At 49.9% G+C, this 21,704-nt stretch overlaps 1 protein-coding gene and 1 long non-coding RNA gene across 6 annotated transcripts in view; one reads left to right on the forward strand and one right to left on the reverse strand.

The window, feature by feature from the left end:
* The window catches only part of SRD5A1 (steroid 5 alpha-reductase 1), a 27,158-nt gene continuing 5,454 nt past the window's right edge, over positions 1-21,704 (forward strand). For 2 of the 5 annotated variants that reach the window (XM_086675760.1, XM_086675756.1), the window contains exons 1-4: positions 2-361; positions 11,645-11,811; positions 15,673-15,774; positions 17,242-17,392. In XM_086675760.1, coding sequence (XP_086531886.1) covers positions 81-361; positions 11,645-11,811; positions 15,673-15,774; positions 17,242-17,392 — 701 coding nt within the window. In that variant the 5' untranslated portion in view covers positions 2-80. Of the gene's footprint in view, positions 362-11,644; positions 11,812-15,672; positions 15,775-17,241; positions 17,393-20,666; positions 20,866-21,202; positions 21,567-21,704 lie in introns of those variants that run through there. The other 3 variants (XM_086675749.1, XM_086675770.1, XM_086675764.1) reach the window with 3 other exon arrangements.
* LOC147583999 (uncharacterized) overlaps positions 14,494-21,704 on the reverse strand; it is a 26,931-nt gene continuing 19,720 nt past the window's right edge. Inside the window, exons 3-6 of the long non-coding RNA XR_015240393.1 lie at positions 20,649-20,826; positions 18,366-18,523; positions 16,648-16,805; positions 14,494-14,908 (exon numbers count right to left, since the gene is read on the reverse strand). This is a non-coding gene — a long non-coding RNA (uncharacterized LOC147583999). The remainder of the gene's footprint in view (positions 14,909-16,647; positions 16,806-18,365; positions 18,524-20,648; positions 20,827-21,704) is intronic.

A 21,704-nucleotide genomic window follows, 5' to 3' on the forward strand; every position in this document is an offset into this window, starting at 1 on the left:
ACCTCCCGCCCCCTCGCCGCCGCCCTATAAGTTGCCCGGCGCGGACGCCGGGCCATGGGGCGCGCCCGCTGTCCCCCGAGATGGAGCCGGCCGAGGGCTCCCACCTGGACGCGCTCGCCTACCTGGAGTGCGCGCTGGGCTTGCTGGGCTCCGTGCTGCTGAAGCTGGTGCGCTCGGCCTACGGGCGCTACGCGTCTCCGCGCCCCGCCTGCCGCGTGCCGGCGCGGGCCGCCTGGGCGCTGCAGGAGCTGCCCTCGCTGGCCGTGCCGCTCTGGGTGTGCGCCCGCACGGCTGCCGAGCGCCTCCGCCACGCGCCCAACCGCGTCCTTCTGGCCATGTTCCTCGTCCACTACGCGCAACGGTAACCGCGGGCCGGCCCGCGCCCCTCCGCCCGGCTCGCCGCCTGTGCCAGCCCCGGCGCCCTCTCCCGGGGTCCCCTCCTCACTGGTCCCCGTCCCTTCCTTCCTCCGCCCGGTGCCTCCTTCCCTGACCCTCCCTGCCGCACCTCTCCGCTCGCCCTCCCGTGCTGTCTCCCTGCTGTCCCCTCCCCGGTGTCCTCTCGGGCGCCTGGACCCCCTCTCCGTCCCTGCTGCCCTCGCCCTCTACCCCGCATCTTCCAGCTCCTTCCCCGGTGCGTGCGGACGGTTCCTTTAGCGCTGTTAGTCTGGGAGAGTGGGGGAGACGGGTAGAGAGGACTGGAAAGGGAAGAGGACTGGAAAGAAGAGAAGGGCTTTTTTTGGTTTTGGTTTTGGTTTTGCAAAACTTTGGTCGAGAAATGGGTGTGTTACACGGTAAGACTGGTCCGTGTTCTCTTCTATGAAGACGAGATTATCTGACCCAAAAGTGAATGCAGATGACCTCAAATTATCTTAGGCAATGGTTTTTGGCTCCTTTTTGTGCTTTTTCCATTTTGGTCTCATTGTAGTGGGTGGAGCTGTTTTTATCCAGCCAAGTGATCACCTGCAAGCTGGAAGCCTAGTTTTCTAGAAGTGCATGCTTGGTGATACCGCCTTTACCATACATGGACTGCATGCCCTTGAAGGCATCGTGTGCAGAGACCTTCACCCCTACATTGTGGAAGGGGTCCCAAGACTGTGGGAGTAGCTTTCCAGCCAATGACCTTAAAGACATAAAATCTGTAAGGAGATTTCCAAATGTTTTGGTAATTTAAAATGGCTGTGCCTGAAATCTTCAGGTCTCCCAGTAAGTTGGGGCTCTCTCCAGCTCTTAAGTGTTGACTTTTACACAGCTAAAACAAATGGCTGAACAAAAGTTTCAACTCAAAATTTAAAATTTTTCATTCGGGGGCACCTGGGTGTCTCGGTTGAGCGTCCAACTTCGGCTCCAGTCATGATCACGGTCCATGAGTTCGAGCCCCACATTGGTGTCTGTGCTGACAGCTCAGAGCCTGGAGCCTGCTTCGGATTCCGTGTCTCCCCCTCTGTCCCCTACTCGCGATCTCGTGATATCTCTCTGTCAAAAATAAACATTAATTTTTTTTTTAAATTTTCATTCAGACTTCAAACAGCTGCACAGTTTAAAAGGACGTTTTTGGCATCTGAGAGAGCTGGGTTCACTTACTCTAACTGGGGGCAGTTGACTTGACCTCTCTGATTTTGGGTCCCACCTCACAACACCCACTTGATAAATAGGAAAAAGGAAGCATCCGTGTGTGCCCATCTTCCGGACTATTCTCGCTTCAGGAGTCCCTGGTTCAGTGTGTTCCCCATCTGCGTTTATGCAGGTGCTTTAAACAGGCAGAGTCAAATGTTCAACAGAGGCTTTCTGAGTCCTGTGTTCCTGACTCTCCACGATTATTCCCGTAAGCAAAATTGTTGTCCGACTGCTAGTTTTCTTTTGTAACATGTTTGAGCATTATTGCAATTTGAACGTCGGTACAGTTCTCATGTCTGCCTACGTTTCTCCATAAACATGCTGGAACACGTGTCCGTCCATTTTTCTAATGGCCAAAAGCAAGTTCTGGGGTCAGACTGCTATGTGGTCGGGTCAGATCCCAACCACATCACCGGGGGACATGGGATAAGTTACAAAGCTGTTCTGCACCAGGTTTCCCATCAATGAAATGGGCACAGTGATGGTGCCAGCCCGCGGGACCGGCATGCATTTAAATAAAGACAACTCCATAAAATGCCTGCACAGTGCTGGCAAATCTAAATGCTCAGTAGACAGTTAGCAACCCCATTCCATATCACTGTGCAGATGGGCACATGTACATGTACTCCAGATATTGTTTGTGGATGCCTGTGGCCAGTCTCAAGTACCAATAAGAAGTTTCTGAAGACGTGACACTGAAAATGTGTAAAGGGAACACTTTACAGAACTTTGAAAGCCTGTGTTGAGCTTTTTAACTTAAAACATTATGTTTAATTGTTTCTGAACTCACTGTAGTGGGAGACTGGTTGAATGCAGCGTCCCCCGGGGCCAGAGTCACCTTGAGCATGACAGAGCTTGACTAGACCATTCAGATAGGGGAGGCCACTGAGACTCAGAATTTGGGTGTTTTACCAGAGGCTATTGGACAAGAGGGTGTTGAGACTAAGCCCTGATTCCAAAAACAGTGGTTCTAAAAACGACTCCAGAGAATTTGCTAGGTCAGGCATGGGTTTTTAACCGGCTGGGCTATTTCTTTTTCTTTTTTTCTTTTCTTTCTAAAGTTCATTTATTTTTGAGAGAAAGAGACAGACAGAGTATAAACAGGGGAGGGGCAGAGAGAGAAGGAAACACAGAATCCTAAGCAGGCTCCAGGCTCTGAGCTGTCAGTACAGAGCCCGATGCGGGACTCGAACTCATGAGCAGTGAGATCATGACCTGAGCTGAAGTCAGATGCTTAACTGACTGAGCCTCCTGGGCACACCCCGACCCCCCCACCCCCCGACTTTGTTTTTATGTTTATTTGAGAGAGAGAGAGAGCGAGCGAGCGAGCGAGCACGAGCCAGGGAAGGAAAGAGAGAGGGAGACACAAAATCTGAAGCAGGCTCCAGGCTCTGAGCTGTCAGCACAGAGCCCATATTTTCAAGTCTTACATGTTATAGTACATCTATAGCCTGTGGGTTTTGGGACATTTGTTTTCAAATAGGGAAGATCAACATTTTCCATTCTACTCAAGCAACTAATTTATTAAACGGTCATTTGACCTAAGTGAGAGCTTGGAACAGAAACGCAAACAGCATTTAGCACTTGTTGTAAAGCATCCGGCCAACCCAGCCAGCATTTGTGCAACCCCGCCATTTGCACGGGGCCCTGCCCAGGACACAGGACTGAGGAAGACCAGACACTGTGAGCTGCGGAGGCCCTATGCTGAGCTCTGAGATCACCCAGGAGTGAGGCAGGGCCCTGCCCCAGGGAAGTTTTAGCCACCTGAAGGAGTGGGGAGGACCAAAGGCAGGTGCAGAGACTTTCCCACCGTCAATGGGAAAGGGGGTGTTTGCTTACAGGAGAGGGGCAGCCCATGTGTCTTCATGCATTTATTCGGCACACATTTCTGAAGATTGATTAACATACCTGGCACTATACTCATTACTGGGGATGTAGAGACAAGATACTTCCTTAAGGAGTGCAGGAATGCAAGACAGAAGAATCTACAGGATCTTCTTGGCAGAAGAGTCAGAGAAGGAGGGGAAGAGGGGATAGGTGTGGGAAAGAACGTCCTGGGGCCCTGAGCACTTCCCCCATAGGCAGGAAAGGACATTTGTAGGCGCATTTTTAATCCATGGCAGACAGCACAGTCCCACAGCCCTGGATGGTTACAGTGTGCACCTGAATCCCGTCTGCACTGAGCTCCCACGCTGATCGCAGGGCTTCTGGGTCCTTGAGGGCTCGGGTGGTATCTTCTCACACCACCCTTGGTTTTGCTGTGCGTGGAGCGGTGCCTGGGGTCCTACAGGCAAGCGCGCGCTGGCCATTGGCAGTGGTTCCCTGCGGGCACTCACCAAGCATCCCTGCGTCTGCAGAGTCCCTTGGTATGGCTCCCTAGACTGCCCTGGGCCCTCCTGTTCTGCTGCTCTCTCTCCTGCCAAGCAGGTTTTTTCAGTATTCACTGAGCCGAAGGCTGCCCTTGCTCATGAACTTCTGCTTCCCATGAGGCAGTGAGTTAGTGAACTAGTGAACGAGGGAGTTGCTGGATTTATTCATTCACTTGCCCGTTTAACCGTTGTCAGGAAGTCCCACTTGAGCACATGGCGCTGGTTACCACCGAGGCCCCAGTGACCACCTTTACCCTGAGGCAGAGGGAGAGAGCTGGATGGCCCCCGGAGGGCAGACTTTCAGATGCCCACAAGGCCCTCGTCATCCTAACACCCTCCCCCAAGGTCTGTGCCCAGCCAGATCTGTGACCTTGCAGGACCTCGATTCTGTTGTTAACCCCTGATTGTGATCCCCAAAGAATCTCCCCTACATCGACTCATCCTTTCTCCTGTTCTGTTCTGCTGGTGGCCCCTTGGGGAGATCCAGGCCCTAGCCTCACTTTTAAATGTGGCATATGCTGGGGCGCCTGGGTGATTCAGTCGGTTAAGCATCCAGCTTTGGCTCAGGTCATGATCTTATGGTTTGTGGGTTCGAGCCCCGCATCGGGCTCTGTGCTGACAGCTCAGAGCCTGGAGCCTGCTTCAGATTCTGTGTCTCCCTCTCTCTCCCTGCCCTCCCCAGCTGGCACTCTGTCTCTCTTTCTTTCTCAAAAATAAATACACATTTAAAAAATAAGTAAATAAAAGTGGCATATGGCGTGTGTGATGTTAGAAGATGTCAGGAAACACTGGCGGTGGGGGATACACCGAACCCCTGGCCCTTGCCTTGTAGACGCAAATAATTTGAGAGAAAAAAACCTTTTATACAAAAGTATAGAATTACAGGTAGTGAAATATTCATCGTGTCTGTAACCTTGCCTTAAAAGCGCACAGAGCTTAATTAAGTATGTGGCCTTATAGGGATCTGTGCAGTTCGTTGCAAAAGAGTGTTACAGAGGGGAAAAAAAAAAAACCCAAACAGGAACTGATCCACATCTTGGAGGTGCTGTAGAATTCAGTGACGTCGAATTGTTGAGAAAAAAAAGTGGTGACAGCCTGTTATTAAAATTAACAACCATTCTCCGTTTTAAACGTCTAAAATGATTAAGTCGACCATTACCTAAATGGCTGCCAAATCACCAAAAGGGGTGTTTTGTTGTACCTGGGACATGATGTCCAGTTGCTTTTATTTCGAGAGTCAAATCACTTGCTGGATGAACATGCTGTTTCTCTTTGCAAAAATAACTACATGTTGTTATTCTAGTTTGCTGGGAAAACATTTCAGGAGATAATTCTCATAGTTCAGTTTGTGAATTACGTGGTCCCACAGCTCATATCTGGATTTGGAAACCCGAAAATCAGGGGCGCCCCGGTGGCTCCATCGGTTAAGCCTCTGACTCTTGATTTTGGCTCGGGACATGATCTCAAGTTTTGTGGGTTCGAGACCCCCGTCGGGCTCCCAGCTGGCAGCATGGAGTCTGCTTGGGATTCTCTCTCTCTCCAAATGAACAAATCAATAAAACTTTAAAACTATTAAAATAGTAAATAACTATGTCCCAAAAGAAACATTTAACATTTTAGAAACCTGAAAATCGTACCTTAAAAGTTTAAAGGATCGTGATTTCAAGTTGTTGCCCAAGTGTTGACGTCTGATGGGGATGCTTCCCCTCAGGTATTTCTCCCTCCGAGCAGACCACACCTAGCACACGGGCGTGGACTTACTGACCAGTGAGTTGGGTTTTGTACGGCATCAGTCTCTCTGGCTCGTAGCCCAAGGAAACACTCCATGCAGCACAGGGCTTGAGAGGGCGAGGAGCACGGAGCTCTGGTCACCACTGTGCAGCAACCACAGTGACACAGGCTAGCTTTGGTGACCTTTGTTCTTGTTGGTAATCCATTTCCCTTCCCAGGTGTTTACAGAATACTTTCTGTTTTCCTTAACATCCAGGAACTTGCCTGCAGACACTCTGCGTGTCTACTTGTAGTTAGTTTTGCCCGATCCTCCCTGAGCCCTTCTGATGGCGATCACAGACCTTCAGCCTGGGAAGCCTCATTTCTCTCCCTCTTACTCCTCTGGTCTGTTCCAAATGTATGAGGGGCCAGGACTTGCAATCCATGCTGGTATCACATGCAAATACACCTGCAGTCGAAGTATGTGCTCCTTGTAGAAGACTTAGAATCGAAGGAAGCGATTAAAAACCACTTGAAATTTCATCACTTAAAACGCTGACAGAATTCTAGTGTATCCTTTTCCCCCGTCTGCCATTGTCTTCAGGAGGTTTGGGGTTGTCTTTTCAAAGCAGTAAGGATGTATACAGGCATAAACACACAATCTTGTTACCCCCTCCCTTTGTCAATCAGTATAATAACGGCAGTGTCCTTCTGGCTTAGTAGAAACACTTAACAAAAACGACCGTGTCATGTGCCATGGGGTGGCCAGGCCAGTCCTGCTTCTCAGTGTGTCCTGTGGATGCAGTAGGTAGAACACCTGGGAAGGTGACATTGCCTGAGTGGGTCTGTCACCGAAGTCACCGTGCTCCTCTGAGCCCCCCGGGTCCCGATCTGTTAAATAGGGTAATAGTAACAGGTTTGAAGTGTTAAAAAAAAAAAAAAAAGCATGTCGTATAGGATTAGGAGTTACTAGGAACGTTTCATCGGGAACAGTGAGAAACACGTACATCATGCTCTGTGCCCAAGCCTGTAAACTCGCCCAAGTGGGAGACAGACAGGAGCCCCACAGACATTCTGAAAGCTCCCTGTCCAGCCCCCTCATTAGACGTGTCCCACAGCCCTGGTGGCCCGACAGCCACAGAGATGTGCACGTTTCCGTGGCTAAACACAACTTGATGGAAAGTAAGTACTGTTTCTTTACACGGGACAGAAAGAAAGAAAATAAATAGGATATTGTTACATGGTGGAGAACAAAGCATCAGATTCAGTCCCACACTCCATCTGACAAGTTGGAAAACAGAATCTCTTTGTAGCTCCCTGGGACCTTACCGTTTCATATCCTTCAGCTCATTATCAGAACCGAACGTGGATTTGTGTAACACATCACCGAAATAAAGTATTTTTAAGTCTGAGCACGTCACAGTTTGTCTTGCAGATGATTTCGGTGTTCGGGGATTTTCAATTTCTGACTTCATACCTCTTCTCGAAGAGGGGTAGTGTTCATTCCCCACGGTTCCTGCGGAAGGGTGCTTGTGCACGCAGATGAGACACCACGTGAGGGCTGTTGACACGCGGGCCTGTCATCACCGAGGCGGCCTGGGCTCCAGAGCACCGGCTCGCGACAAGTGCCGTGTGGCTCCAGAACATGTGTCCACCTTCCTCACTGAGCCCGGCCCCGCATCTTAAAGAGATCGTACGCCATGATAAGCCGCCTGGGGTCCACTGCAACCCTTGGTTTGCCCTTGTCCATCTAGAGACTAGATGAAGGTTCGGATAAAATTCATGCCCAGAAGCCCCCGCACCCACCCACCATTTTGGTTCCTAGTGGGCCCAATTCAAAGAAACCCTTTAGGGGCCCCTGGGTGGCTCAGTCGGCTAAGCGTCTGACTTTGGCTCAGGTCATGATCGAGGTTCATGAGTTTGAGTCCTACATCGGACCCTGTGCTGACAGTGCAGAGCCTGCTTCAGATCCTTTGCTCCCCATTTCAAAAATGAATAAACATTTATTTAAAACAAAAACAAAGGAAACCCTTCCTGACATGCTGCATGGACTTCCAAGGCAAAAGAAGTAAAGCTGAAAGGGATAGCCTAAAAGGAGAAAGACAATCCAAAACCTACCAAGATCAAGCAGAGTGGTTCGCCTGGGAAGGTGCGTTGCATCTGAAGACCTCAGGGCCAGGAGCACTTGACCCACGCTGGTGCACGGAGCCTTTCGGAAGGCGGGGGGGGGGGGGGGGGGGAGGAAGATGTTATCTCCCCGCTTGAGGTCTGAAGGCATAGGCCGCATCGCCTGAGCCAACGTGTTCTCCTGACCTCGGTGGTTTTATGGCCAGGCCTGTGGACGTCCGGGTCACTGCTGTCCCCTCAAGGGCAGAGATAAGAGAAACAGGAGAGGTCTGTGTCGACCTTTCTGAGGCCCTATTTCCAGTCCTTGCCACTTTTCTGAAATTCACCTTCTTTGAGACTAGACAGAAGTGAATCCTCTCCCCGGGTCCTTTACGCGCGTCCTTTCCGGGCTCCCCCAGGACACTCTGGAGCAGATCAGTGCGACTCTCTCTCCCATTGCGTAGCTGAGGACACAGGCGTGCTGTCCCCACCTCGTGGCCCAGACGGACCCCAGACCCAAGGGGCTGGCTGCCTGCAACCTGAGTCCTGGGGTGTGGAGGAAGCGAGCTTTCTGAGGAAGGCAAACTGACGTTTCCAGAGTGTAACTCCTATTTCCATTTCAGTTGGAGGTCAAAACTGCTTTTTCAGAAAGGGCCAGATAGTGCTTTTTCTAAGCTTTATGGACCAAGGGACAAAGTAAGGGATATTGAGAAAGAGATATTTCACAAGACGTATACTTGTAAAATTCACGCTCTGTTACCTTAGTGTAATTTTTGTAACACAGGTGTGATGGGAAGCATGGAATTCTTTATTTGGTGGGGGGGAGGGGTCACATTCCCTTTTTTGGCCTCAGAGTCAGTGTGCACGCTTCCCAATACCCACAGTAAGCATTCACCCCTTACTGCTGATGGGCAATGAGACTTTAGCTTTGAAAATGTCTTCACGTGTGTGGGTTCTACCAAATATTAATTTCAGTCCACAAGTGTCTCTATTTATTTATTTAGAGAGTGAGTGCACACGAGCAGGGGGGAGAGGGGCATAGAGAGAGGGAGGGGGAGAATCTTAAGCAGGTTCCACGCTCAGCATGGAGCCCGACACGGGACTCGATCCCATGACCGTGAGATCCCGACCTGAGACAAAATCAAGAGGCGAAATCACACTTACCTGACTGAGCCACCCAGGCACCCCGACAAGTTTCTGATTTTAATTTAACGTATTCAGATTGCTCGAAAGGCATCTCTGGAATTCTAGACTCTTCTGCCGAGGGTTGTCCTTCCGAATTCTAGATTCTTCTGCTGAGGTTTGTCCTTCCATGCATCATTACATCGTAGATGAGTCTCTTCCACTTGGCTGGTGGAAGCTCCTCAATTATACAGTGAAATAGGTTTTGAAATGTTCAAAACACACTGGATTTCTAAGCTCTGGTTTGAGCTGAGAAATCACATCCATTTCAAGTTTCTGTGAGAATGGAGATCTCGCTGCCGGTTTTGATTTCAACGGCACAGAAAGTAGTCTGGCATGACCTGTGGTTCAGACAACGTCCGTTTTTGCTGAAGTGACTAACATAGCATAGGTTTTGCACAAAAGTGATATTTTGCCTTATAATTTTAGGTCGAATTCCCTGAGGAACGCTATCAACTCTGCAGCAAAAAAGGCTAATTTCCAGAGCCCTTCGAAACGCAGTAATAGTGGTCGAGGGCCATTTTTCTCATAAAGAAAACATTCAGTCTTGGCTCTGAACTGAAAATGGTGGTTAGGTCCAGGGAGGGACCATCAGGTTCGCTGCTGACACTGTTAATTCAGTCACACGCAATAGAGTTTGCCAGGAGGCAGGGGGGGAGGCAAAGTACCTGCTGATCCAGAGGGTGGCTTTCAACACCTGACATTGGCACGGGCTGTGTAAGTCTGCCAAGTTCGTTTCCACCCCCAGCAGCTACAACACCCTAGCAGATCCCACCACGGTTGTACCGAGTCAGTGTTTCCTCAATGGCGGAGACACTGTCACCATCAGTTGCTTCTCGAGGACCATTTAGAGCCAACTCAGCCTCGGCCCCCACTGCTCAGCGGTACGGGCGACACCCGGGACCAGGAAGATGGCTTGCTCAAACGTTGGCCTTGATTTTGGACGGTTTGCTGAACTTCACTCCTGGCGTCCAGACTCCTGGAGCAGCCGTCCTCACCGAAGGGCGATCCCACGCTGCACGCCGTTCTGCCATCTGAACGTGCTTCTTGGCCGCAGGCGGCGAGCTCGGGGCTGGCACGCGGCTTTCCTCGGCTAACCGAAGGGGCACCGGGCAGCTTCGGTGCTTGCGGCCTCATTTGCATTTCTTCTGTAAAATTGTGTCACGCGTTTCCGTTTCCAGTTCTCCGTTTTTTTTCTGACCGTCGCTTTCCCGTGTGTCGGGGACAACGTGGCGGTGACCTCTTAGTCCCGTCGTGCCAACCTCTGGCGTGGTCTCCCGGAGGAGCCCAGGCGTCATTGTGAACCACACCGCTTTGCTGTCCGGAGCAGTAATAAACTTAGCCACACTCCACCGTACCTCCCGAGCACGAAGAGCCCGCTTCCCTGTCTGTGCGGGACACGTGTGCGCCGGTAAGAGAATAAGGTGCGCGGTACAGGGACACAGGCGGCACTCAGAATGCCACCACACGGTGGTTTGTGGCGCTCCGAGCAGGGACACGGACAGGTGAGGCTTGAGACGCCGCACCACAGACCACGTGCCCCCCCAGCCCCTCCCCCTGTCCCCGGGTCTGCAGGCCTAGCTGGTGAGCAGCCCCAGGCAGGACCCAAGCAAGTGACCGTGGCCATGTTGTGGTTTGGTCAATTTTGAGGATTGTAGACCGCGTGTAATCATCACCACATTCAAGATACAGAACGGCTGCGTTCCCGTCAATGTCCCTGTGCCTTTCCGAAGCCATCCCCCTCCCCTGACTCCAGTTGTGCCTGTTAGAACTTCCTAAGTCTGCTTCCGTTTCTTTCCTTAAGAGATGGCTATTCAGCCTGTCGGTTTCTCCTTGGGTCAGCTTTGGTCGCCTGTGCCTTTTAAGGATTTTGTGTATGCTGTCCAGACTGTCACATTTATTGGCATAAAGTTGTAGATGACAGTTCTTTACTATCCTCTTAAGGCCCATGGGATGTGTAGTGACGGCCCCTTTCGGTGTATTACGTATTGATGTTACAGAAGGAATTCACACTCCAGTATCGCCTCCTCTTTTCTTCACAAGGGTCACTTACTTGTCCTTACGTTTTCTCTCCCTAAACTTTCAGTAGTGTGCTGGAACAGAGGAATGTGGCCTTTGAGTTACCTGGGTTTACACTTGAGCTCTGTGACCTTGGACCGATTGCTTAACCGCTGTGAGTCCGTTCTATCTCCCTACCCTCCCCCCACCCCCACCAAGAAGGTGTAATGGTGTTTCCTGTGCGGGTGTCTCTGAGTGCTGTGAGTGGGGTGGTGAGTGCTCAGTGAATACAGCCACTGTGCTGACTGATGACATGATGGTGTCCCCACATCCCACTGCTCAGACTAGAGCAAGGGAGGATCGTGCACATTCCGAGAGCCTCTGGAAGCCTTCGGTTCTCTCTCAGCATGTCTGTTTCCCGTTCTGTATCATTAGAATCCTGAGTCTGCACACCGTGATGAGCATTACTGGAACATGGTGAATTCTTGATTGAGGAATTCTGCTTTGAACATAGTAAATGAGGACCAGTAGTACTGACGATGACTTGTGTACAAGGAAGGAAGCAAGATGAAAAACCCAAGACTTTAAAGAGAATTGCGGAAATGATGTTCTGGACCATCGGTCTGTGTTTTATTTAAATTTGTTTCTGTTTCATGTTTCCTAAGGTCCTTGATTTTCCCGCTTCTCATCCGAGGAGGAAAGCCGATGCCCCTGTACACGTGTATGTTGGCGTTCACGTTCTGTGTCTATAACGGCTACTTGCAGAGCAGATATTTGAGTCAGTATGCGGTGTATGCGGATGACTGGGTCACTGATCCCCGATTTCTAGTAGGTGAGTGTCGCCCCGGTGATGCATTCTGTCGTTCGAGTCATAACTCGGATTGTAACGTCCCGGTGGCTCCTAGATAGAAAGCCCACGCTTGTTGAGCGAGAGAAAAGTCTGTGACGGTCCATGACCTGGCGGCAGGGAGGCCGAGCGCCGGAGGGAGAGTCAGGCGGTCCCAGCAGCAGCATGTGACACAAATGCCTGGTACCATCGCCCTCTCGGCACTAAAAGCACAGATACCTGTCCCTAAAGCGAGCCTGAAAATAGCAGCGGGCAACAGGCTCCAGCAGAGAGAACAGCAGACTACGACTGTGGGGCGTGGACGCTAACTGGCCATGTCATCCAACAGAGTCGTCAAATCAAGCCTCCCACGGTTTCCTCCAGAACACGAGAAGAAGTCAGACTGGGTCGCCTTCCAACGAGGCAGGAAGAGTTTTCTGATTATACTAACTTGAATAAACTCTTAGGTTTGCGAAGTTTTCAATTTTTTACCGTCCTTATCGGTGAATGTAAATTACCGTACATTTTCAAGTCCTAATTATAACCTCGTAAGTTCTGAGCCAAAAGGAAAATAAAACAGCAGCAGTCAAAAAGATTGGCAAGCGTGTGAAAGAATACGTCCTCTCGAGGCTCTTGTATATAAGGAGATTGCTTCTAAGTTTCAGAGCGCCCCGTGGCTCCCGGCTCCAGCCCCGTGACACGGCCTTCCCCTGTCCGCTGGCCTCTGTCTGCGTGAATGTCTGATCATGGAGAGCCTCACGCTGGGGCACCGCTCTGTTGATGACGAGGCGTGTTTATGTTTCTCGATCGTATTTTTTTCTGTGAGTTGAAATTCTCGCTCATCATGCCTGGGCATCATGGCCGTGGGCGTGTGCCCCCCCCCCCAACCCCGCCAGATGAAGGATGGGCAAGAGAGTCCCCAAGGGGCTCGGCAGCTCCACAAGCCTGTGCCTCCACGAAATGCCAGACCCAGGTTATGTTGTGGGTGCAGTGCCCCCAGATGCTTGCTTTCCTCACCCGCCGTTTGACTACCTGATTTCCTTCTGCCCAACCAGCAAGAGAAGGAGGAAGAATGGGCTGTGGTCGCTGTGGTCGCCCTGTGGAGAAGATCCTGCTCTCTGCCAGGAGCCACACACATGCTTCCTGCCGCCCCACGTTCCTGAAAGGGCAGAGATTAGGGTCCTTTCACACGCACAGGGACGATCCGATGGCTAAACACCTGCTCAAGATCTAAACTGAGTAAATAGCGGAGCCCGGGGTTCAGCCATTTCACTGTCCTGGTGCCCCCAGAGCAGGCGGTGAGGGACAAGGGAAGGGAGGTTTTAACGAAGGGATACAAGCTTTAAACGTTTATTTGAGTTTCTCCCGCAAATCATTTCTGTGATGAGTTGTTTGGCTACTTTTGATGAACCACGGCAAAGCAAAGAATCCTCTTGGTATGTGAATTTCAGTGTCGTTTGCAATAGCAGGGCAGACAGACCCCGTCACCTGCAGGTGTCGCCGAAGCTGGTCTAAAATTAAAGACTCCACTAAATTGTATGCAAACCTCTCAGCTTCTCTACCGTTGAACAGAAGGAATCAGAAATGAAAAAAATATATATAACGGTTGGGAAACAAACAGGGCTACTTTTTTGGTGTTATATTTATTTCATAGAGTTTATAGTTTTTGTAAGGAGATAAACGTGAAATGACGCGAATATTTAGCAGCATTTATGATTCTTACCGTGAAGAACTAAGCAAATAGCAATAATAGTAATAGCCTAACAAAAACTTTTTCAGAGCAGTGAAAGTGGTTAACATAAAAGATTACATACCAAGACTTTACGATTCCTAAAAACAGTTCAATGTGTAGCTTAGATGAGCGCAAATACTAGCTTTCTTTACCAACCTGGGTGATAAAGGGAGCTTATCTCCGAGAAGAGAAATAAAGTCAAACATGGAATTGTGAGAACATAATTCTTTCTGGAACCACAAACTGCGGGACAGGTCACCTGGAGGTGACATACTGAAATGCAAGACAGGTATCGAATCGACTACAAATTTATGGATCTAGTAAGTGACTTATAATACATATTGCAAAATTTGGTATGAACTCTGTAGAAAAACCTGCCTATAATTGGTGCAATCGGAAGGAAGAAATTTTCCAGAAAATTCCAGAAATGTTCTGGTCCTGGCTGTGGACCAGAATGTGTCACGTGTCCCTGTTGTAACTGACAGATGATTCCATGCCACTGGGATGACTGGGGACTCATTACTGACCAGGCTACTCCAGTTGTATGTTTCCTTGACAATGACTTGAACTCCACCAATATGCACCGTCCCACCTTCGCATTTCTGTAGTGTCAGAGAGTGATCAAACTAAGTCAAGTTATTCCTTTTCTAAAATTTTTTTTTTAACGTTTATTTATTTTTGAGACACAGAGAGACAGAGCATGAACGGGGGAGGGTCAGAGAGAGGGAGACACAGAGTTGGAAACAGGCTCCAGGCTCTGAGCTGTCAGCACAGAGCCCGACACGGGGCTCAAACTCACGGACTGCGAGATCATGACCTGAGCCGAAGTTGGCCGCTTAACCGACTGAGCCACCCAGGCGCCCCAAGTTATTCCTTTTCTAAAACACTATTGGGCATTTTACCTCTTCTTGTTGGAATGAAGACACATGATACTAATAAATCTCCTTTTTTTAATTGTTTTTAATGTTTTTATTTTATTTTTGAGAGACAGAGAGAGACAGCATGAGTCAGGGAGGAGCAAAGAGAGAGGGACACGCAGAATCTGAAGCAGGCTCCGGGCTCCGAGCTGTCAGCACAGAGCCTGAAGTGGGGCTTGAACCCATGGACCGCAAGATCATGACCTGAGCCGAACTCAGACGCCTAACCGACTGAGCCACCCAGGTGTCCCAATAAATCTCCTTTTTAAGTGATGAACAACCTCTGAAGGCTTTTCAGAGCCAGCGAGGAAACACCCAGGACGCTACTGGATGTCCAGGGAGAGGCGTGGAGCCAGCAGCAGAGGATGCTGTGCGGAGCTGGGGGTGTGACTGGCGAGTGGGCAGGTGGGTGGCAGGCGAGGCTGTGGATGTGCAGGAACCTGTTCCAACAGGGCTATAGAGAAAGAAAAGCGGAGTGCTGGAAATGAGCTACCAGGAACCACCACCCCGGGAGCCCGTGTGCAGCTAGCCTGTCGGGGGCGGGGGCAGCATGTGCCACACGAGGAGGCCGGCCACACCGCGCGTGTTTTCCGCGAGGACCGAGTGAATCTTGTGGGCCGCCCCACGGATGGTGACACTACCTCTCCCTGGAAAGGAGCCCTGTGCCGGGGTCCTAGGTCATGTCCAAGCATGCCAGCCCTTAGACGTGGGCCACGAGGTCCACGTGTTTAGGGCAGGTTCGATTACACAGTAGTGGTATTAGAAAAACATAGCTCTAGGGGCACCTGGGTGGCTCCGTCGGTTGAGGGTCCGACCTCGGCTCAGGTCATGATCTCATAGTTCGTGAGTTTGAGCCCCGCGTCGGGCTCTGTGCTGGCAGCTCAGAGCCTGCAGCCTGCTTCGGATTCTGTGTCTCCCTCTCTCTCTGCCCCTTCCCAAATCTTGCTCTCTCTCTGTCTCTCACAAATAAATAAATGTTAAAAAAAATTTTTTTAATGAAAAACAGAACTCTATTTAGCAGACCTAACAGCAGTGCTGTGTAAATTATTTTTCTAAATGAAACATATTAATTATAATGATTTTTACTGTCATTTGTGGCTAACGTGGTTTGCTAATAATGAATAGAACAGATTATAGTAACACCATTCATTCAGGCTTGGGTTTGTGAATTTCGTAGTTTATTGATTATAATACTCTTGTGTATTTTCTTATCTTTAGGTTTCTGCTTATGGTTAATAGGCATGCTGATAAACATCCATTCCGACCATATCCTGAGGAATCTCCGGAAACCAGGGGAGACTGGATATAAAATACCAAGGGGTACGTACTGAAAAATGGAGAACTGATTCTCAAGTCATTTCACACGATGCCTCGCTGTTGCAGTTTTGTCGGGATCCAGTAACTAAAGCATAGTATTGGCCGCAGGTTTTTGACATGAGTCACAATTATTGATGGCAATCGCTGTGACCGTTGTTCTATCAGATTCTGGCTAACTGAACGGTTATTAAGGAAAAAGGAAGCTAGTCCTATCTGTGCGACAGCATAGACTAGACAACCAGTCCTCTCTCCGCAAACAATTAAAATCATTGGGTAAAGGTGTTTTTTTCATCTTTTAAAATGCATCCACATGGCAGGATGGTAAAAAGGAAGTAATAATCATCGAGAGGGCAAAACCTGGGTGAATGTCGGAGGCCAGGGCACGTCTCGTGAGAGTCCATAACCACCAGCGGCCCTCACGTAGGTTTGTGGCCCAAACGTGCACCTCAAGCCGTGAATTAGGACCCACGTGACCCTAGGGAGGTGGTGCCCTCATGCACGTAGCCTGTACAAGCCCAGATCCCTGAGGGGACCTGCCTTTAACCCAGGCCTCAGGGAGCCCGATGGACCACATGCCACACAGTAAGGGCCACACTCAAAAGTGGCAGAACCCACGAGAACATGTGCTACCACGAGATCTTAGAGTTAATAGAAACAGATCATAAAGTGATTACCTAATTGTTTAATAACTAAGAGAGATTGAACTTATGAGAAAAGGAGTAATATACGATAGAAAGAACTAAGTAGATACAAAACAGAAAGCAAGACAGCTTCTGAAACTGAAAAACGTTAAATACTCAGGAGGTAAAACTAAAATGCCAGGGGCCCATGACCAGGACTGTCTCCACCCCCAGTCTGACTTCTGGCCCCTCTCACCTGCTCTGGTCCTCCTCACGGCCCACCTCCTGCTGTATGCCACGCTTTCCTTGTGCATCACGTTGGGGTTTAATGTTCTAGAACAGGAGGCAGGGTCTTGTCCCGGTTCACCCCGAGCGCCTAGAGCAGGGCCTGGTCTGTGATGTAGACTGAAGGGTCTGTGAACATTGAGGAGGGAATGAACGAAGGACGGAAGGAAGGAGTCTGCCCTTGAAAATTATTATTTTCTTCCACTTTGGGTCCAGGGCCCTGTACAGGTCCGTCTTCTTAAGCTGGTTCGTTAATTGTTATCCTGTGTTCTCTGTGTTTACTTGGGTGTTACCAGTGTGATTCATGAACTAGTGAAGGGATTTTAAAAGGGTAGTTTTTTATATTCAGATAAATGCATAGCTATTCATACAGGTTTATGCCACCAGAAAGTGTGGTGTGAGACAGTAAAACTAGTAATGTTGGGTGTTTCATTCACTCAAATTCTCTGAGTTGTTTTTCCCGGAGTTGGATTTATGTTCTCCAGGTACGTATCCACTGCTGCCTCGTAGGTCAGTAATGTATCACGTTGTGGGAAACGCCTCACTTGCCTGTGTGTCTTTGCAGGAGGCTTATTTGAATACGTAACAGCAGCCAACTACTTTGGGGAGGTGGTCGAGTGGTGTGGCTACGCCCTGGCCAGCTGGTCCGTTCAAGGCGGGGCCTTCGCGGCCTTTACCTTCTGTATTTTAGTCTCCCGAGCACAACAGCACCACCAGTAAGTTCTAAAACACTCTTGGCACATTGCGTCTGTTCTCGGGCCTCATTCTAACAATTTTCAGTTCCATCTTTGAAATGTTAATGTGCATTTGAATTGCCAAAGCCTAGTGTATACCGTGGGTTAGCCGACCAAGCGCAAAACCACGCACACGTCCCAAGAATAACCTGTTCCGAGGGACCGACAGGTACACGTCAGCATCATTATTTGCTCCGCCCCTACTCTGAGCCTCCTCAAATTTTTGCCGTTGGGCCTGATAGTCAAGTGAAATGTGAGGCAGGGGACCCGTGGTCTGACTGGGAACCCGCGGTTTACGGTGGAGAATGCTGACCGCCAGGGACAGGGCGCAGAGGAGTGCCGTGCTCAGGAAGCCTGACTTGGCCATGCACCCGGCTCCTTCATGCAAGCGTCCTGTGCCCTGCAGCCCCGCGGTTCCTGTCAGGCTCCCGGGCTCTGTGCGCCCTCGAAATCACGTTGTTTTCCAAAGTGCAGGGCCATAACCTCTATCCAGTCCCCAGAAGGGCCTGTCACCATTTGACCAACAGGAATGCATATAAAACAGTCCAAGGCTGTTAAAGCTGACGTGAACTTAGGGAGCGCCTTGCCCATCCAACACGTGAAGAGATGAGGCTCCGTGAACGAAGCCTCAGGCTTCCTGGAAGGGAGACATCTCGGGGGGGCGCCTGGTTGGCTCAGTTGGTTGAGCATCCGACTCTTGATTTCAGGTCAGGATCCCAGGGTCATGGGATTGAGCCCCATGTCCAGCTCTGCACTGAGTGTGGAGCCTGCTTGAGGTTCTCTCTCTCTCTCTCTCTCTCCCCCCCTCTCCCCCCCCCCTCCCCCCCCCCTTTGCCCCTCTTCTCTGTTCATGCTCTCTCTCTCTCAACAAAACAAAACAAAAGATTAGAAGGGAGAGATCTCAGGCCTTCCCCTGATGCCACAGCGATGATGGAAATATGGCACAGGCACTCACCCTGGTGCCCACGTCGATCGCTCGTGCCCTCCGAGCTAGACAGGGCGCTGCCCTGCTTCCCTGGCTTCATTCACCCAAAAACATTTCCTGGAGGCCTTTGATGCTGGCAGTCATCCGTAGAGATGCAATGTTGTCTTCCTTCATGGCGTTTGTCACCGCTTGGGAATGAGGAAGAAGGAAAAAGCCAACAGAAGAATAGATTGGTATCATGGCATAGTGGAAAACACACAGACTTTTTAGAGCCAGAATTCCCAGGTTTCTTTCCAGGCTCACCATGTATTTAAAGATGCAGAGGATTATTACCGGAGACACTGACGAGAACGGGCAGAACTGAACTGTCGGTTTAGCTAATATTTGTGGACATTTCCCCAGAAGCATGCGAGTTGAGATCAGAGGAGCACTACCCCACGTGGCCAGGTGCTCCGTTGTGCCCCATACTGACAGCAGGGACCTGGGCCCAGGACCCGTCTTCATCCAGAGCTGCTGAGAAGGACGGGGGCAGAGAAGAGCCCCCACCATGGAGGGCTCAGGAGGGGGAAGCACTGTGAAAAGTGGCCGAAAACAGGATGATTTGCTATGATGGCTTGAGTTGTGTGTCCCCCTCCCCGAAATAGGTTGCCATCCTAACCCATGAGAGTGACCTTATTTGGCAACAGGGGTCGTCACAGATGTAATTCATTAAGGGGAGGTCACACTGGAGTAGGACTGGTGACTTTACCAGGAGGGAAGTCAGGACACGCACACAGGTCACGTGAAGACATGTGGACGGCCGTGGGAGGGTGCAGGCAGGGGATGCGCTGACACCACGAACTGAGGCTGCCAGAAGCCGGAAGCTGGAAGAGGCAGAGCTTGGGAGGGAGGACAGTCCTGCCCACCGCTCCACCTCAGACTTCTGGCCTCCGGACCTGGGAGAGAATACATTCCTGTTGCTTGAAGCCCCCCAGGGTGTGGTCCTTTGTTACAGAAGCCCCAGGAAATGGGACACCAGCCTTTCAGCCATTTAAAATCAATTGGGCCAGAACTGAAGGCAACACGTATGAGTTCTGAAGCCCTCCTTCCTCCTCTGCCGATGATGCCACACCAGGATGCCTTCAGGTCTCGTGCTGATGCAGAATGCGTCTTTCGTAGAAAGCATTTCATAGAAAAATAACAGTGACCACAACAGTCAGTGGATCTTGGCCCAGCCTGATGGTCCTGTGTTGCTGGGGACCTCTCCTCCCCTCCTCCCCTCCTCCCTCCTTGTTCCTCCTCTTCCCCCCTCCCCTCCTCCTTCCTCCTCCTCCCTTCCTCCTCCTCTCCCTCCTTCTCTTCCTCCTCCCTCCTCCCCCCTCCTCCTATCCCTCCTCCCCACTCTGCTCCCCCTTCTCCTCCACTCCTCCCCTCCTCCTCCTCCCACTCCTCCTCCTCCCACTCCTCCTCCTCCCGCTCCTCCTCCTCCCGCTCCTCCTCCTCCCCTTCCTCCTCCTCCCCCCCTTCTCCCCCTCCTCCCCTCCCTCCTTCTCCCCTGGCAGGGGCCCGAGACCACCTTCTCATGAGCAGCATCACCTCTGGAGGAAGATGCTATTCTTGAATGTTTGTTGCATTAGACAGTAAGAAGCAAATATTGGCTAGTTTCTAATAGTAGAAGCACATGAGATAATACTGATATTTTAAGAAATTGGATCAGAGGGAGATTGAACAAAGAGCATGCCAAGTCAGTTGTAAAGATGTTTTCTCAAATGAAAACAGGAAAATCTCTCTTCAACATTTGAATAGGAAACATATAGAAACAGAAATAAATCATTTCATTTTCCAAATGAAAGTCTAGGGTACTAAAAACCCAAATGTATTCTTGGCGGAAAGCTTCATGAGTTGAAAGGGCTCTTTTTCATTCATTCGCTACTTATGTTGATGTCCGTGCAAACCCGATTTTAATTGCTGAAAAACTAATGAATTCAGCTTAGTGGCAGTACGTTCAGAAATGTTGGATTTATAAGCTGAGGACAAAATAAAAGCTATCCTTTTTTTTCCTTTAATAATCCAATGAACCCAGCTAATTAAACTAAAAGAAAACAATCTATGGGGCCCTTCTGAGCACTGTATTTGACTTATTATAATGTTCTCAAAGCAGTATTTTACTAAACGAATTTATTTCTATAATTAGATGTGAGGGATTTAAATTCACAGATAACTTACCAATAATTAAGCTCTAGGTCGGAAACATCGGGTCAGCTGTGCCGAGTTGCTAGCAAACTGTTTTGAGGGCAAAATGTCAAGGAATTAGAAAGACGGCTGTTTTCATACCGTTCTCTTCCCCGCCAGCCCCTAGCAGCCGTGCTCATTAGTGGAGCGACGTTCTTGGTGCCCAAGCTTCTGCCGCGTCCCGCCAAGTGTGCTAGCCTGTGTGCAGATGTTTGCTTGTTCACACCAAAGTCCTGCAAGTTGGAGGCCAGCCGTCGAGGGCAGCCTTGGAGAAGGGACTCTGTTGAAATAAAATAAAGAAATATGCAGTGTTTCCCCAGTAAGTTTTTTTTTTTTTTATGTTTATTTTTGAGAGAGAGAGAGACTGCAAACAGAGGAGGGACAGAGAGAGAGGGAGGCACAGAATCCAAAGCAGGCTCCAGGCTCCGAGCTGTCAGCACAGAGCCCAACTCAGGGCGACAACCCACGAGCTATGAGATCATGACCTGAGTCGAAGTTGGACTTTGAGCCGCCCAGGTGCCCTCATCCCATTAAATTTAATGTCACTTAGAAAAATGAAGTCAGCACGTCTTCAAGACACTATGACAGATGGCATAATGACCTAAACATATAAGGACACACCAGAATAGGTTTATGAAAGACTTCCTCTCTCACAGCTCCCATCACCAGACTTTAACAGAAGACGTGACTTGTGAGCACTTGGAGGACGCTTCCTGTCTTCTCAGTGGCCTGTGTCCACCAGGGGAAGACTTCTTCGAGAGGAGCTTGGGGACACTTTGGCTGTTTGTGAGCCGGAAAAACAGTCAATGCTTTGAAGAATAACTTAGTAGACGCCAAATGTGATGCAGTGGGCATCCGTTCGTCAGGGGCATCTCACTTTCCACCCTAGTTCGGGCTTAGCGAGAATAAAATCAAGACAAAAAATTCATGTCAGTGTCACCTAAGCGACACCTTTGATTCTAGGGACAGAACAAGGGAGAAAAAGAGTAGAAATGGTGCTGCCCTCCCTTTAAAAAGACTGATACATACGCACGTCTATGTATCTTAAGATACAGTCTCTCGAGGTGGATTTAAGATCCCAGGGATGTACGCGAATGAGAGAAGCTGAATCATTTTAACAAAGTAAATTTTATTTCTATATGATGGTTTCTGTGAGAT

The sequence above is a fragment of the Puma concolor genome, chromosome A1 (genome assembly GCF_028749965.1).
Source record: "Puma concolor isolate L17-30 chromosome A1, mPumCon1.1.hap2, whole genome shotgun sequence".
Lineage (NCBI taxonomy): Eukaryota > Metazoa > Chordata > Mammalia > Carnivora > Felidae > Puma > Puma concolor.